The sequence below is a fragment of the Monodon monoceros genome, unplaced genomic scaffold (assembly GCF_005190385.1).
Source record: "Monodon monoceros isolate NGI ecotype Baffin Bay Population unplaced genomic scaffold, NGI_Narwhal_1 Super_Scaffold_6, whole genome shotgun sequence".
Taxonomy (NCBI): Eukaryota; Metazoa; Chordata; class Mammalia; order Artiodactyla; family Monodontidae; genus Monodon; species Monodon monoceros.
In genome coordinates, this window is record NW_021703783.1 from 42,594,441 (window position 1) to 42,608,796 (window position 14,356).

At 43.1% G+C, this 14,356-nt stretch overlaps 1 protein-coding gene across 1 annotated transcript; it reads right to left on the reverse strand.

The window, feature by feature from the left end:
* Positions 1–7,814: 7,814 nt before the first annotated feature.
* Positions 7,815–9,146, reverse strand: LOC114886057 (apolipoprotein F-like). The gene is given in 2 exon segments (XM_029206562.1): positions 7,815–8,496; positions 8,498–9,146. Coding segments are annotated over 2 exon segments (759 nt in total). The 5' UTR covers positions 8,929–9,146; the 3' UTR covers positions 7,815–8,168.
* Between the last annotated feature and the right edge of the window lie 5,210 nt (positions 9,147–14,356).

The following is a 14,356-nucleotide window of genomic DNA, read 5'->3' on the forward strand; positions in this document are numbered from 1 at the left end:
CGACAAACAAACAATTCAATTTAAAAGTGGGCAAAGGGGAATTCCCTGGCTGTCCAGTGGTGAGGACTTGGCGCTCTCACTGTGATTGCTAACCACAGTGGGCCCTGGGTTGGACCCCTGGTCGGGGAACTAAGATCCCACAAGCCTCGCGGCACAGCCCACTCCCCCGCCCCCCAGAAAAGGGCAAGGGACTTGAATAGACGTTTTTCCAAAGAAGACGTACAAATGGCCAGTTAGCACATGAAAAGATGCCCAATATTATTAATCATGAGGGAAATGCTAATCAAAATCAGAATGAAAGACCATTTCACACAACCTAAATGTCCCTCACAAATAGGTGAACAAAATGTGGTATACACATACAATGGAACATTATTCAGCCTTAAAAAGGAAGGAAATTTGAACACATGCTATAACATGAATGAACCTTAAGGACATTATAGTAAATGAAATCAGCCAGGCACAGAAGGACAAATATTATATGATTCCACTTACATGAAGTACTTAGAATAGTCAAATTCAGAGACAGAAAGTAGAATAATGGTTATTAGGGGCTGAGGACAGGGAGGAATGGGGAGTTAGTGTTAATGAGTACAGAATTTCAGTTTGGGAAGATGATGAAAAAGTTCTGGAGATTGATATGTTAACAAAGTGAATGGATATTAACAACAGTGTGAATGTACTTAATGTCACTAAACATACACTTAGAATTGGTTAAAATGGTAAATTTTATGTTATGTATGTTTTACCACAATAAAAAAGCATTAATCATAAAATTAAAGATCAATAAATTGGACTTCAAAATGAAAACTTCTGCTGTTAAGAAAATGAAGAGACAAGGCATGGTCTGGGGAAAATACTTGCAAATATATATCTGACAAAGAATATCTATCACATATGATACATGTGTGAAATTTATGTCAGTGATAAACAGTTGGCATCAGTATCCATGGATGCAGAACCTGTATGGAAGGTCGACTGTACTATGACATTTTATATAAGGGACCTGAGCATCCACAGATTTGGTATGGGGGGAGGGTTCTGGAGGCAATCCCCCTCAGATACCGAGGGAGGACTGCATGGCACTATAATTTACATCAGTGGTATGATACATGCAATATGCATATAGACACACAATATTAAATAAGCAAACAATTCCATTTTATAAATGGACAAAAGACTTGAACAGATGCTCACTTCACAAAAGAAAACAGTGGCCAATAAACATATCAAAAGATGTACAATATCATGTCATCAAAGGAATGTAAATTAATACCACCAGGAGATACCCACTAGGATGGCTAAAATTAGAAAGACAGATAATATCAAGTGTTGATGAGAATCAAGTAGAACTTTCATACATTGGTACAATCACTTTGGAAAACTGGCAGTTATATGTGTATATATATATATACACACATACACATATATATGTATATATGGTTAAATATATACCCATCCTATTGCCTAGCAATTTTTCTTCTGAATATTTACCAAAGAGAAATAACACATGTCCCATAAAAGACAAGAATGTTCATAGCATATTTATCCATAATAGCCCCAAATTGGAAACTACTCAAATATCCACTAACAGGTGCACGAATTTTAAGAAAACTGTCGTATATTCACAAACTGATATATTACTTAGCATTAAAAAGCTATAAACTACTGATACCCATGAGAACATTGATAAAGCGTAGACACGCTGAGCAGAAGAAGCCAAACTCAAAAGACATATTCTATGATTTCATGTGTGTGAAGTTACAGAGAGGCAACACAGCTACACAGAAATCAGACCAGTGTTTGCATGCGTGGAGGGAGTCATAGGAGACGGGGACGGAGTCATAGGAGACGAGGAGGGCAGGGAAGTGAGACTGACTGGGAACTTTCTAAAGTGTAGGACATGTTCTGTATCTTGATTGGTCTGGTGATGTATCTATGTATCTATTTATGTATCTATCTCTGTGAGTTCCTGTTTTTTTGTGTGTCAAAGCACATTGAACTGCTGTTTAAAATCTGCCTGTTTTATTATAGGTTAATTATACCTCAGCCAAAAAATTATTAACAAAAGTGATCTCTGAGTGATCAAATTTGGGGGGCTTTTTCTTTTAAATTGTCCAGATTTTTTTGCAATATGGATATATTGCATTTACTACCAGAAAATAAAACCAATTCTTTCATTTTAAAGAAGATATTTAAAAAAAGAGAAGATATTAATGGATCAACCAGCAACAAAAATGTGTATATCCTTTGACCCACAAATTCCACTTCTGGGAAATTATTTCCGGAAAATAAGAATGAATCCAGGATGGGGGGATGGGTAAATTAGGTTAAGGGGATTAAGAGGTACAAACTTCCAGTCATAAAACAAATGTCACAGGCTTCAAGTTAGTATGAAGAGTAAAGTCCAATTTTTGCTTAAAAATATATGTGCAGGGACTTCCCTGGTGGTTCAGTGGTAAAGAATCCGCCTTCCAAGGCAGGGGGTGTGGGTTCGATCCCTGGTCAGGGAACTAAGATCCCACATGCCGCGGGGCAACTAGGCCCTGGAACCACAGCTACTGAGCCTGCAAGCCTCAACTAGAGAGAGGAAACCCGCACGCCACAACTAGAGAGAAGCCCGAGTGCCACAACAAAACAGATCCTGCATGCCACAACGAAGACCCGACACAGCCAAAAATATAAATACATAAATAAATAAATATATATTTTAAAATGTATGTGCATATTACAGTTATAGAAAAATTCTATAAGGATAGTTGGACACCCAAATATTAATAAACTAGCCCTATGATGTGGGTCTATAGGTAATTTCTCTTTACTTTTTTACATTATGTTCATTGCAAACAAAAGTAAAAAAATACTTTACTCATACAAGATTAAAAAGGAAGAAATCAGACTGTCAGATTGTGGGTTAGGGAATTCCCTGGTTGTCCAGTGGTTAGGACTCTGGGCTTTCACTGCCAAAGGCACGCGTTCAATCCCCGCTCGGGGAACTAAGATCCTGCAAGCCTCATGGCACTGTCAAATAAATAAATAAGTAAATAAATATTTTAAAAAGAAAAAAAAAGATTTTGAGTTAAACCATCACTCCCACTGAACAAAAGGCTGGGGAGTGAGAAGGAGGCTGCAGAGAGGCCACGGAGTCAGGCAGGAGAGATGAAATCATTATGAGGAGGGGAGAAACATGAGACCAATACCCCCTGATGGCTATAGGGTAGTGGATCTCAAAAGTGTGGTCCCAAGACCATCACCAGCCTCAGCGTTACCTGGGAACTTAGAAATGTAAATTCTTAGGCCCCATCCCTGACCTGCTAAATCAGATACTCAGAATAAGCTGAGAAATCTGTGTGAGTTTTTTGTTTTGTTTTGTTTTTTCCACACCACGCAGGCTTTTGGGATCTTAGTTCCCCTGACCAGGGATCGAACCCAGGCCCTTGGCAATGAAAGCATGGAGTGCTAACCACTGGACAGCCAGGGAATTCTCCAGAAATCTGTTTTAACAAGCTCTACATGTGATTCTGATGTACGGTCAAATTTGACCACAGCTATTGTACCATTGTACCATTAAAGGTTAGGAAGCACAGGTGGCAGTGTGGGGTAAGAGTAGGGCGGGAGGTGCTTCTAGCCACTTCTCCAGCTGCCCCAAATATATTTGTTAATTGTGTAAATTACTGAATGGATCCTAAAGATCCAGAAGTGAGTAAGGCAGGATCCTTACCCTCTAGGAGCTCACAATTTAGGGGGAGAAGTAGGAAATGTGCTGTAACACCAGAGGATTTGTGCTATAGCAGTGGAAAGAAGAGAGCTCAACTGCCAAAGTTTCTCCATAGATTCAAAGGGTAACAGGGACAACTTTTCAAAAGGAGTGGCAATTGAGCTGAGTCTTGAAGGCAGAGGTTTATCCGGAGGACAGGTGAGGTATGTGTGTGTGTGGTTGGAGCCTTCTAGCAGAGGGACGGGCATGACCAACCATTGAGAGAAAAAGCCTGCTTTTGGAGTATGGAAAGTAGTCCAAGATGAAGATGACTTCAATGTAAAGTAGGTATGTGGGTGGCATGGACCTAAGGCTGCCAAGGTTGGACAAAGACCAGACACACTCAGAGGCTCTGGACTCCGTCTTGAAAGTAGTGGGGAACCATCAGGTTGTCTGGGCAGGGGAGTGATAGAATCAAACCTATGTTTTAGAAAGATAACTCAAGAGGCAATGTGGAAGGTGGACTTAGGAGGAGGGGACATTAGAGTGAGGAGGACTAGCAGGACGGCTGCTGCAGGAATCTCAGTCGGAGATGACAAATTGCAATGAGTAGGAAGAGATCTAGAGTAGTCAAAGATATAGAAACAGAAAGTAGAAGGATGGTTGCTGGGGGCTGAGGGGAGGGGGAAATGGGGAGTCGTTTAATGGGTAGATTTTCAGTTTTTCAAGGTGAGAAAGTTCTGGAGATGGGTTGCACAACAACGTGAAGGTAGTTAACACTATTGAACTGTACACTTAGAAATGGTTAAGAAGGTATATTTTATGCTATGTGTTTTTTACCACAATTTTAAAAAAGCTAAACTGGGACTTCCCTGGTGGTCCAGTGGTTAGGACTCAGTGCTTTCACTGCCGTTGGCCTGGGTTTGATTCCTGGTCGGGAAACTAAGATCTCACAAGCTGCCCAGAGCAGCCAAAAAAAAAAAAAAAAAAACTAAGAAAAGAATGAAGAAGAAAAAATTTTCAGATTGAGTAGACTCACAGGATACCAGAAAATAGGTGAAAAAAACCCCATACTTAATGTATTAGTGTGCCAGGGCCGCCATAACAAAATACCGTAGACTGGGTGATTTAAACAAAAGGAATTTATTTCTCATGGTCTGGAGGCTACAAGTCCAAGGTCAAGGTGTTGGCAGGTTTGGTTAGTCCTGAGACATCTCTCCTTGGCTTGCAGATGGCTGCCATCTTGCTGTTCCCACACATAGCCTTTCCTCTGTGTTTATGCATTTCTGGTGTCTTTTCCACTTCTTATGACACCAGTCCCCTTGGATTAGAATCCCACTCTTTTTTTCTTGTTGTTGTTTAAATTTTATTATTTATTTATTTATTTTTGGCTGCGTTGGGTCTTCGTTGCTGTGTGCGGGCTTCTTCTAGCTGCGGTGAGGGGAGAGCTACTCTTCGTTTTGGTGCACAGGCTTCTCATTGCAGTGACTTCTTTTGTTGCGGAGTGTGGGCTCCAGGCACGCGGGCTCAGTAGTTGTGGCACAGGGGCTTAGTTGCTCCACGGCATGTGGGATATTCCTGGATCAGGGCTTGAACCCTTATCCCCTGCATTGGCAGGTGGATTCTTAACCACTGCGCCACCAGGGAAGTCCCTAGAATCTTACTCTTATGATATCATTTAACCTTAACTACCTCCTTAAAGGCCCTCTCCCCACATATAGTCACGTTGTGGGTTAGGGCTTCAACTAATGAATTCTGAGGGGGGACACAATTCAGTCCATAACACCTAGAGACATTATCATGTAATACCAACAATAAAAACTATGAATAATAATTTAAAACTTGGAAAGAAAAGTCAGTTTCTCAGTTGTACCACCCACATTTCAAGCACCCAGTAGACACATAGGGCTCGTGTCCACCATATTGGACAGCACAGATATAGAACATTTCCATCATCTCTCAAATTTCTGTTGGATTGCAGTAGTCTGGAAATTGTGGGAGAAGTCATAAAACCCCTAAGATTGTAATTGACTCTATTTTAATACACCCCCAGGTCCCTCTTCCCTACCTTAATCAGAGGGATCATCCTCATTCCAACCACCTGGAATTTCAACAAGGACTGGTAAGACTTGTCACCTCTGATTTTCAGTACGTGAATTAGCACATCTGTGAAAGACCTGCTGGCCTGGGCAGCATTCTTGCTCCTGGGGCCATCTGATCTTTGGGAAATCTCAATTTATTGCAGTACCCAGAGCCTAACAGAATAAAGCAAGCATGTATATGATTTAAGGAGTCATATGATTTTATGATGAAGGGAAAAAGCCTGTTTTGTTTTGTTTTGTTTTTGAGGGAAGAGGATTCTCTTCACTACCATGAATAATGACAGACTGACATAATCATAGTTGAATATTCTATTCCATATCTGAAGTTTAGGATAAGGGAGTTGGTGATAATTTTAAATTCAGTTTAATTCCTTCTGTGAATAATCTCTTTATTTATATAAAGCAGAAGATTCCTACGAAAAGTATCTAAGTCATGGCCCTTGAATAAGGCCCGAAATGAGTAGGAGCTGACTTTACTTCAGGAGTCTTGTCTTCCGAGGCCATGGTTGTTGTTTGTCCCCCTGGGTGATTCACATCTGTGGTGCCTTCCAAGCCCTCCTCCCTAGTCTCTGACAGAGGGGTATTTGCCTCTTTTTCATGGTAATAATGGTTCAGCTGCTGAACCCCAGATTTTGCTGCAGATTTAAGCACAGAACTCACCAGTAGCCCCTGGGTCCCCTGATAACCTGGGCATGATCACCCAAAGGCTGGAGCCTAGGTCTATGGCCTCATCTCAGCCTCACTCCTTGGGTCTATTGTAGTTCTGAGCAGCAGAGTACAAAGCTATGCCTGACTTCGTAGTAGATTCCCAGTCCTGGCAACAGCTGGACCACGTTGTACATATGCTGCTCTTGCTCATACTAACATTGTAGAGTAGAGAAGGCACATCTTTATCTCCCTGGATCAGGCTGAACCCTGCCTAAGAGCTGTGGAACAGAGACCAGGGCACTCCCTGGGAGGCCCCTCCCTGTGCTGCTGTCCATGTGGCAGCATGGCAGCATGTATTTGATTGAAGAAAACCTGCATGGCTTTCACATCCTCCAGGCTATAAAGATGAAGCTGCAGGGTCTAGGAATCAGTCTCATGATCAGTCTGCTCCAGGGACATCCTTGGTGGAGTACAAAGTGGGTGAGGCCAGCCAGGGACTTTGGGAGCAGAGTCTGGCAGAACCAAGAGCCTGCTGTGGGTGGCTGGATCCCCAGAGATGAGGAAAAAGGCACCAGGGTCTTTTTCTGGGCGCCACATGAAGTGACAACCACAGGGTACAGCAGGAGGCACTAAAGGAGCAGGTCATGGTGGGTCTTGGTGATGTCTAGCTGGATCTGACTATACTAGAGTGGAAGACAACACACAAACTGTTTCCTTTGGGCTGTGGTCTGAAGGAACCCAGAGCTCAGTTAGAGGACATCTCACCCATCAACTCCCAGCTTCTCTTCCTTTTAAGTTTGGGGCCAGGGAATGGGACTCAATTGCTCTTCTTGGTCTCCCTATCCAGATCACCAGGGACTTCCTCTGCTTTACATGGGCCCCATTCCATGCAGGTATGGGGCCCCAAATTACCACACAATCCAGTCAGTGAGAAGTGAAACTGCTCTGGTAGATCTAGACCCACTCTGCCCAGTTCTCTGTCCCATAAGGAGGAAAGATGGTTGCTTTCCCCAATGATCAGCAAGGGATATGACCTCTATAATTATTTGCCCATTTGTACTGACTGCTCAAACCTTGTCCCCTTGTTACACACTCAGCCTGAAAATACATTGGCACTTCCTACATGTCCCTGCCACATTTCATCTCCAGCTCACAAAAGAAGCCGTGGAGGGAATTTCCTGGTGGTCCAGTGGTTAAGACTCGGCACTTTCAATGCTGTGGGCCTGGGTCTGATCCCTGGTCAGGGAACTAAGATCCCTCCCATTTTGCACAGTGCCCCACCCCCCCAAAAATGCCACAGAGACCCGCCGTTAAGAGAGATCAAATAACAGTGATTCTGATATAGAAGCAACATTTAATTTCTCTTTTCAGTTTAAAAATTAACACAAGCAAGCTATAGCATCCAGTTGGGGAATTAGAAAGTAAAAGGTAGATGAACGGGGAAAGATTACAATATCCTTCATGTCTAGTACATAATATAACCACAGTATCTTTCAACTGAAATAAAGAGAAATTGGGAGAAAAAAATAGGGGCTAGGACCTATTAAGAGAGGGGGCAAAGATGACTCTGGTCACATGTCTTTCAGCACTGGGATCAAATGAATAGCACACTTCCGCCCTAAGCTGTCTCAACATTTCTAACTACCTGTTGTGCACAGTCCTTGTACACAGTCCTATCAGAGACATTTGAGACAGGAGATAGGATTCCTCGGAGGCCTTCCCTATCCAAAAACTGTCCGGAAATGTTTCTGTATTAGTCCCAGTATAAGGCACATCAGAATGGTTGTGGAATGCTTGACAGAGTATATCTGATCTTCCATAGGCATTGTGAAGTCTTTAATCTCAGGGTTTTCCATCAGCCGTTTGCCTACTCCTTCCAAATGCTCCCAAGATTTACCTGTGCACTTCTGGGTGACACTAATGACAGAAGTCTTTAGCTCCGTTACCAGCTCAGTGGAAGGGAGCATCTCAGCAAATTCAACTATCAGTTGCGCTGTCTCGTAGAGCACCCACTTATGTTCCTGCCTCCACGCCTCAGGAAGGGTAACAGCGCTGCACCCGCCTAAGCTCCCCCAAGGATCCCCCCAGATCCTTCAGAATGACCTTAGCATTACCAATCCCTTCTTCCTTATTGTGCTTTTTGCTCTCATGGATGAGGGTTTCAGTGGTATCCTTTCCTCCCATCTTAAGCTGAAGCTGCAGAATGTGGGCCTTGGTTGTGCAACCAACCTCCTCCAGGGCCGCCTCCAGAGCTAAGTTGGATAGGTACTCAGAGAGAGGGGCTAAGGAGGGGACTGTGTGCAAGAGACCCTGGCAAGTATGGGGATCTGGGAGAGGGATCTGGTTGGAGAGCACGTTCAGAGGATGCCCAGTTTCTGTGAAAGATGGCTGGAAGTTCAGGGCCCCTTCCTGGGCATTTCTTGGAAAGGCAGCCCCTTGGGACAGCAAGACACAGCAAAGGAGCAGCACAGCCTGGATCATGGTGGGTCAGCAGAACAGCCCTGCTGGAAAGAAGCAATGCTCAGATTGGGAAGTGGGGAAAGGTTTGGGATGAAGAGACACCAGGACTGGTCAGAGCTTGGAAGTGTCTTAGCCCTTGGAAATCTCAATCACGCTGGACATCAAACCTTATAGGCTGTGGGAGATACTCACCTGCTCCTGGTAAAAAAAGAAGCCAGAGGAATGAGATGGCCTGAACATGTCCTTTGCCTCTGTGCTTCTCTGATCTGAATGACTGCTTTCTAGATCTGACCTTCTCTTTACCTGAGACAAAACAGTTGACCCCTCTGAAAACAGTGAAGGACATAACATTCACAAATATTTATCTGCCTCTTCTTAGTTCAGGCTTTGCCCTTACCTTTGCCCCCATGCTGAAATCAGGTTTCTCCCTTTTCCTGCCCCATATCCCTCTCATCCTAAGGATTTCTCTAGACCTAAACTTCGATGAGAAAAAACTCCTCTGGGTCTTCTGGGGAAGTGGGAGGTGAAAGGCAGGGATACCAGTGATTTCTGGGTAGGAGACCCCAAAATAGTTCTTTAAAAATTTTTATTATTACTATTATTATTATTTTTTTTTTTTTTGCGGTACACGGGCCTCTCAGTGTTGTGGCCTCTCCCATTGCGGAGCACAGGCTCTGGACGTGCAGGCTCAGCGGCCATGGCCCACGGGCCCAGCCACTCCGCGGCATGAGGGATCTTCCCGGACCGGGGCACGAACCCGTGTCCCCTGCATCGGCAGGTGGACTCTCAACCACTGCGCCACCAGGGAAGCCCATAAAAATTTTTATTATTTTTTAATTGAAGTACAGTTGATTTAAAATTTACAATGTTGTGTTAGTTTCAGGTGTACAGCAAAGTGATTCATATATATATATATATATATTCTTTTTCAGATTCTTTTTCATTATAGGTTATTACAAGATATTGAATATAGTTCCCTGTGCTATATAGTAGGTCCTTGTTGTTCATCTAGTTTACCTATAGCAGTGTGTTATCTGTTAATCCCAAACTCCTAATTTATCCCTCCCCCCCACCCCCGGTTTCCCCTTTGGTAACTGTAACTTTGCCCAAAATATTTTATTTATTTATTTATTTGGCTGCGCCAGGTCTTTATTGTGGCACGTGGAGTCTTTAGTTGTGGCATGCAGGATCTTTTAGTTGCGCATGCACGAGGGATCTAGTTACCTGACCAGGGATCAAACCCAGGTCCCCTGCATTGGGAGCACAGACCCTCAACCACTGGACCACCAGGGAAGTTGCCCAAAATAGTTCTTATTCAATGGATTTAATAGGTAGAGGAATAGGACAATAGAATCCACCAGAAGTCAGACCAGATAAGAGCAACTTTTCAGTGTTTACATTAATTCCAGTGCAATTCCCTAATTAAATGCATCCATTACCTTGATAGTACCCCTTTCTAAGCCTACATCAAAACTATAGGAATAGGGCTTCATTTCTCATACAGGGGTCTAGGTGAGAAACTGTAGTCTGAACAGTAAGGAACAATGGCATATGGTGCCTCCTAAAACTGGTACAAAAGTCCACACATCATTGTGGCATAAAGGTTTCTCTCTGGTGCCATAACCCACCTTGGAACACAACCAAAGGGAACAGGTCAATGAAGGGGTCTTGGGTCCCTCCTCCTATCTTATTCACTCCTCCCAGTCCCAGGATGGCTCCCTAATAAGCAAGAAGAAATCAGTCCCTAGAATAAGAGAAGTTAAGTCTTCAGATAGCTACAGGGACACTTTCCTAAAACTGGGAGAGCTAGATGTAGAGGTATCCAACACTATTGCCTGAAATTCTTAGACCCTAAGTCCACAGGGAACCTCAAGACTCTACTGCTTCCGGACAGCTTAGAGAAGTTTTTGGGTCCTGCCAGATTCTCCCATTTCTGACTTGAGTTCACCATCCATAACTGGACCTCCAGTTCTACAATCAGCGTCATCCTCATCCTCAATATGAAAATTACTTTTCCTTGAAATTCCTTGAATTTCCAACTCTGGTGCCTTGGGAATGACAGGAAAGAGAGATTGTGTAAATATGTAGGGGGATGGAAAGTGGTGGTGAGCTTGTCTCCAGGACTGAGGAATGACAGAGGGATGAAGACAAAGCCAGGTCCCCCCAATCAGACTTCCTACCTTTGCTCCTGTCCTCATCTTCTATCTGTTCATCAATTCCCATTAGCTGTCACTTCTTGGATGATGGGTTTTTTAATAGTTCATTTTTGGGAATTCTCTGGCAGTCCAGTGGTTAGGACTCCATGCTTCCACTGCACGGGGCACGGGTTTGATCCCTGGTTGGGGAACGAAGATCCCACAAGCCACGCAGCACAGCCAAAACAAATAAATAAATAAAATAAAATGGCTCAAGAAGCAGAGTCCAAAAAAAAAAAAGTTTATTTTTTAGAGTAGTTTTAGGTTTATAGAAAAATTGAGCAGAAAGTACAGAGTTCCCAAATATTCCCTCTCCCCCAACCCCTCAGTTTCCCCTATTTTTAACATCTTCCACTGGTATGGTACCTTAGTTACACTTGATTGTTATATTATTTAAATGTTACGTATTATTATTACCTAGGTCTACAGTTTACATTAGGGTTCAGCTCTTTGCATTGCACAGTTCTATGGGTTTTACCAAATGTATAACGTCATATATCTACATTTACAGTATCATACAGAATACTTTCACTGCCCTAAAAATCTTGGGTGTTGTTTTTAGTTGTCAGTCCCCATCAGCCTGGTTTCCCACTGAGATAGGAGGCATCGAAGTAACCTCATCAGCTCCCTAGACCAGCAAGGCTGGTACATAAGTAATCAATAGCGTTCCTATTATCCCCTTGAGACCCCAGACCTGCTCTCCTTTTGCGGGCTAACAGGAGGGCCCTCAGGGGTTGTGCTCAGTACTCCTCTTCAGGCCTTGCCCTCCAGAGACTTCAGGTTCCAGCACTGGCTGAAGCTTTCCTCCTCCTCTGAATGACTCAAAGAAGCATCTAACTTTCTCGGGGTTCAGCATGCCTGGACTCCACAGGAAGTTTTCCCATGGGGTCAAAGAAGTACAAAGTGGCAGCAGAGTAAAAGGACTAGCCTCTAGATTTACCAGATTGTTAGTATTAACAGCTACTCTGTGCTTAATGCTGCACTGGTGAAGATCAGTAAGCGCTGGGACCCTTATTATCATCGCTTTATTCACCTCTGTATACCTAGTCTTTGGGTAATCACATCCAATTGACACCCAGTGCCCAACACAGCGACTCCTACGTAGGAGGCACCAAATACACTGTTGTGTTAGTTGGATATATTAATGAATGTACCTGTGGGATCCAAAGGTGAATACACCTGATCCTGGCTTTCAAGTTCACAGTCTAGTGGGAAAAAGAACAAGATGAAACCCTGTAAGACTGGTGCTTTATCAGGGGAATGAACAAATCCCACCTGTAAAAGTGATTGCTTTTGGTTTGGGGTTCAAAGAGTGACAAAGGGCTTCCCTGGTGGTGCAGTAGTTAAGAATCCGCCTGCCAATGCGGGGGACACGGGTTCGTGCCCTGGTCCGGGAAGATCCCACATGCCGCGGAGCGGCTATGCCCGTGAGCCACAACTATTGAGCGTCCGTGTCTGGAGCCTGTGCTCCCCAACGGGAGAGGCCGTGACAGTGAGAAGCCCGCATACCACGATAAAAAAAAAAAAAAAAAAAAAAAGAGTGACACAGACTACTTCACAAAAGAAAGCACATTCGAGCCGATTCTTGGAGGATGGGCTAGGAGACTGGCAGAATCAACAGCTTGGTGGTGTGAAAAGTTCCCTCTATGAGAGAACACAGCAAAAACATCCTTCAGAAATTAAGGTAAAATCAAGATGTTCTCAGATTAAGGAAAACTAAGAGAATTAGTCACCAGCAGACCTACTCTAAAAGAACGGCTAAGGGAATTTCTTTAAACAGAAAGAAAATTATTTAAAAAAAAAAAAGCTTGAAATGTCATGAAAAAAGAGCAACAGAGTGAAAGATATGTATAATAATACACCATCTTATTCTCATGAGTTTTCTAAATCATGTTAAGTGATTTAAGTAAAAATTATAACATTGCCTTATGTGGTTCTCAGCATAGAGAGAAGAAATATTTAAGATAATTACAGTATAAGTGGGGAAGGTAAAGAAACCTAAGGGAACGCAAAGTTTCTATACTTTACTCAAACTGGTAAAATGTGTCTTAGCCCTTGAAAACGCCAATTACCCTGGACATAGCTTCACCTCTACCTTCAGAGGCTATGGGAGGCAAAAAAGACAAATTAGAGAAACAAGACAGTCCAAACGCATCCCCGACCTAGGGCTCTCCCTAATCTGAATGACTATTTTCTGAATCTCACCTTCACTCTACCACAGCTGGAAACACAAGAGGGCCAGGAAGCTAATGGTTTACAAGAATTGGGAAGGACATGATATTTGCAATGTTTACCCATCTCTTTCTTGCCCAGACTTCCCCTATGCCCCAGGCTGACAAACTGGCTTTTCCTCCCTTTGTGTCTCCTTCTTCCTGAGGCATACTTTTTTAAACAATTGAGGTATGGGACTTCCCTGGTGTGCCAGTGGTTAAGACTCCACGCTCCCAATGCAGGGGCTCCAGGGCAGGGGCTCCAGGTTCGATCCCTGGTTAGGGAACTAGATCCCACATGCCGCAGCTAAAGATCCTGCACGTGGCAACTAAGATCCCGTGTGCCACAACTAAGACCCTGCACAGCAAACAAACAAATAACTGAGGTATATACTCAGCTATAAAAAGAAGCGAAATTGTGCCATTTGCAGAGACATGGATAGACCCAGAGATTGTCATACAGAGTGAAGTCAGAAAGAGAAAAACAAATATTGTATAATATTGCTTACCTGTGGAATCTAGAAAAATTATACTGATGAACTTATTTGCAAAGCAGAAATAGAGACACAGACGTAGAGAACAAACATGAATACCAAGGGGGGAAGGGGATGTGGGATGAACTGGGACATTGGGATTGACATATATATGTTTTCCACAGTGGCTACACCAATTTATGTTCCTACCAACAGTGTACAAGGGTTCCCTTTCGTCCATATCCTCACTAACATTTGTTATTTGTGTTCTTTTTGATGATAGCCACTCTGACAGGTATCAGGTGATATCTCATAGTGGTTTTGATTTGCACTTCTCTGATTAATGACATTGAGCATCTTTTCATGTACCTGTTCTGATGCATACTCTTTTTACCCTAAAGATTTATCCTAGACAAAGGATCTTGAGGTGAGTATGTTTTTCTGTGTCTCATGTAGGGAAAGCAAGAGAAAAGGGAAGGCTGATAGTCTCTTTTAACCCCAATAGTTAAAAGTTCTTAAACGAACATAGCAGGTGGAGGGTTGAGGTATTTAGACAGATTGGCAAGTCAGA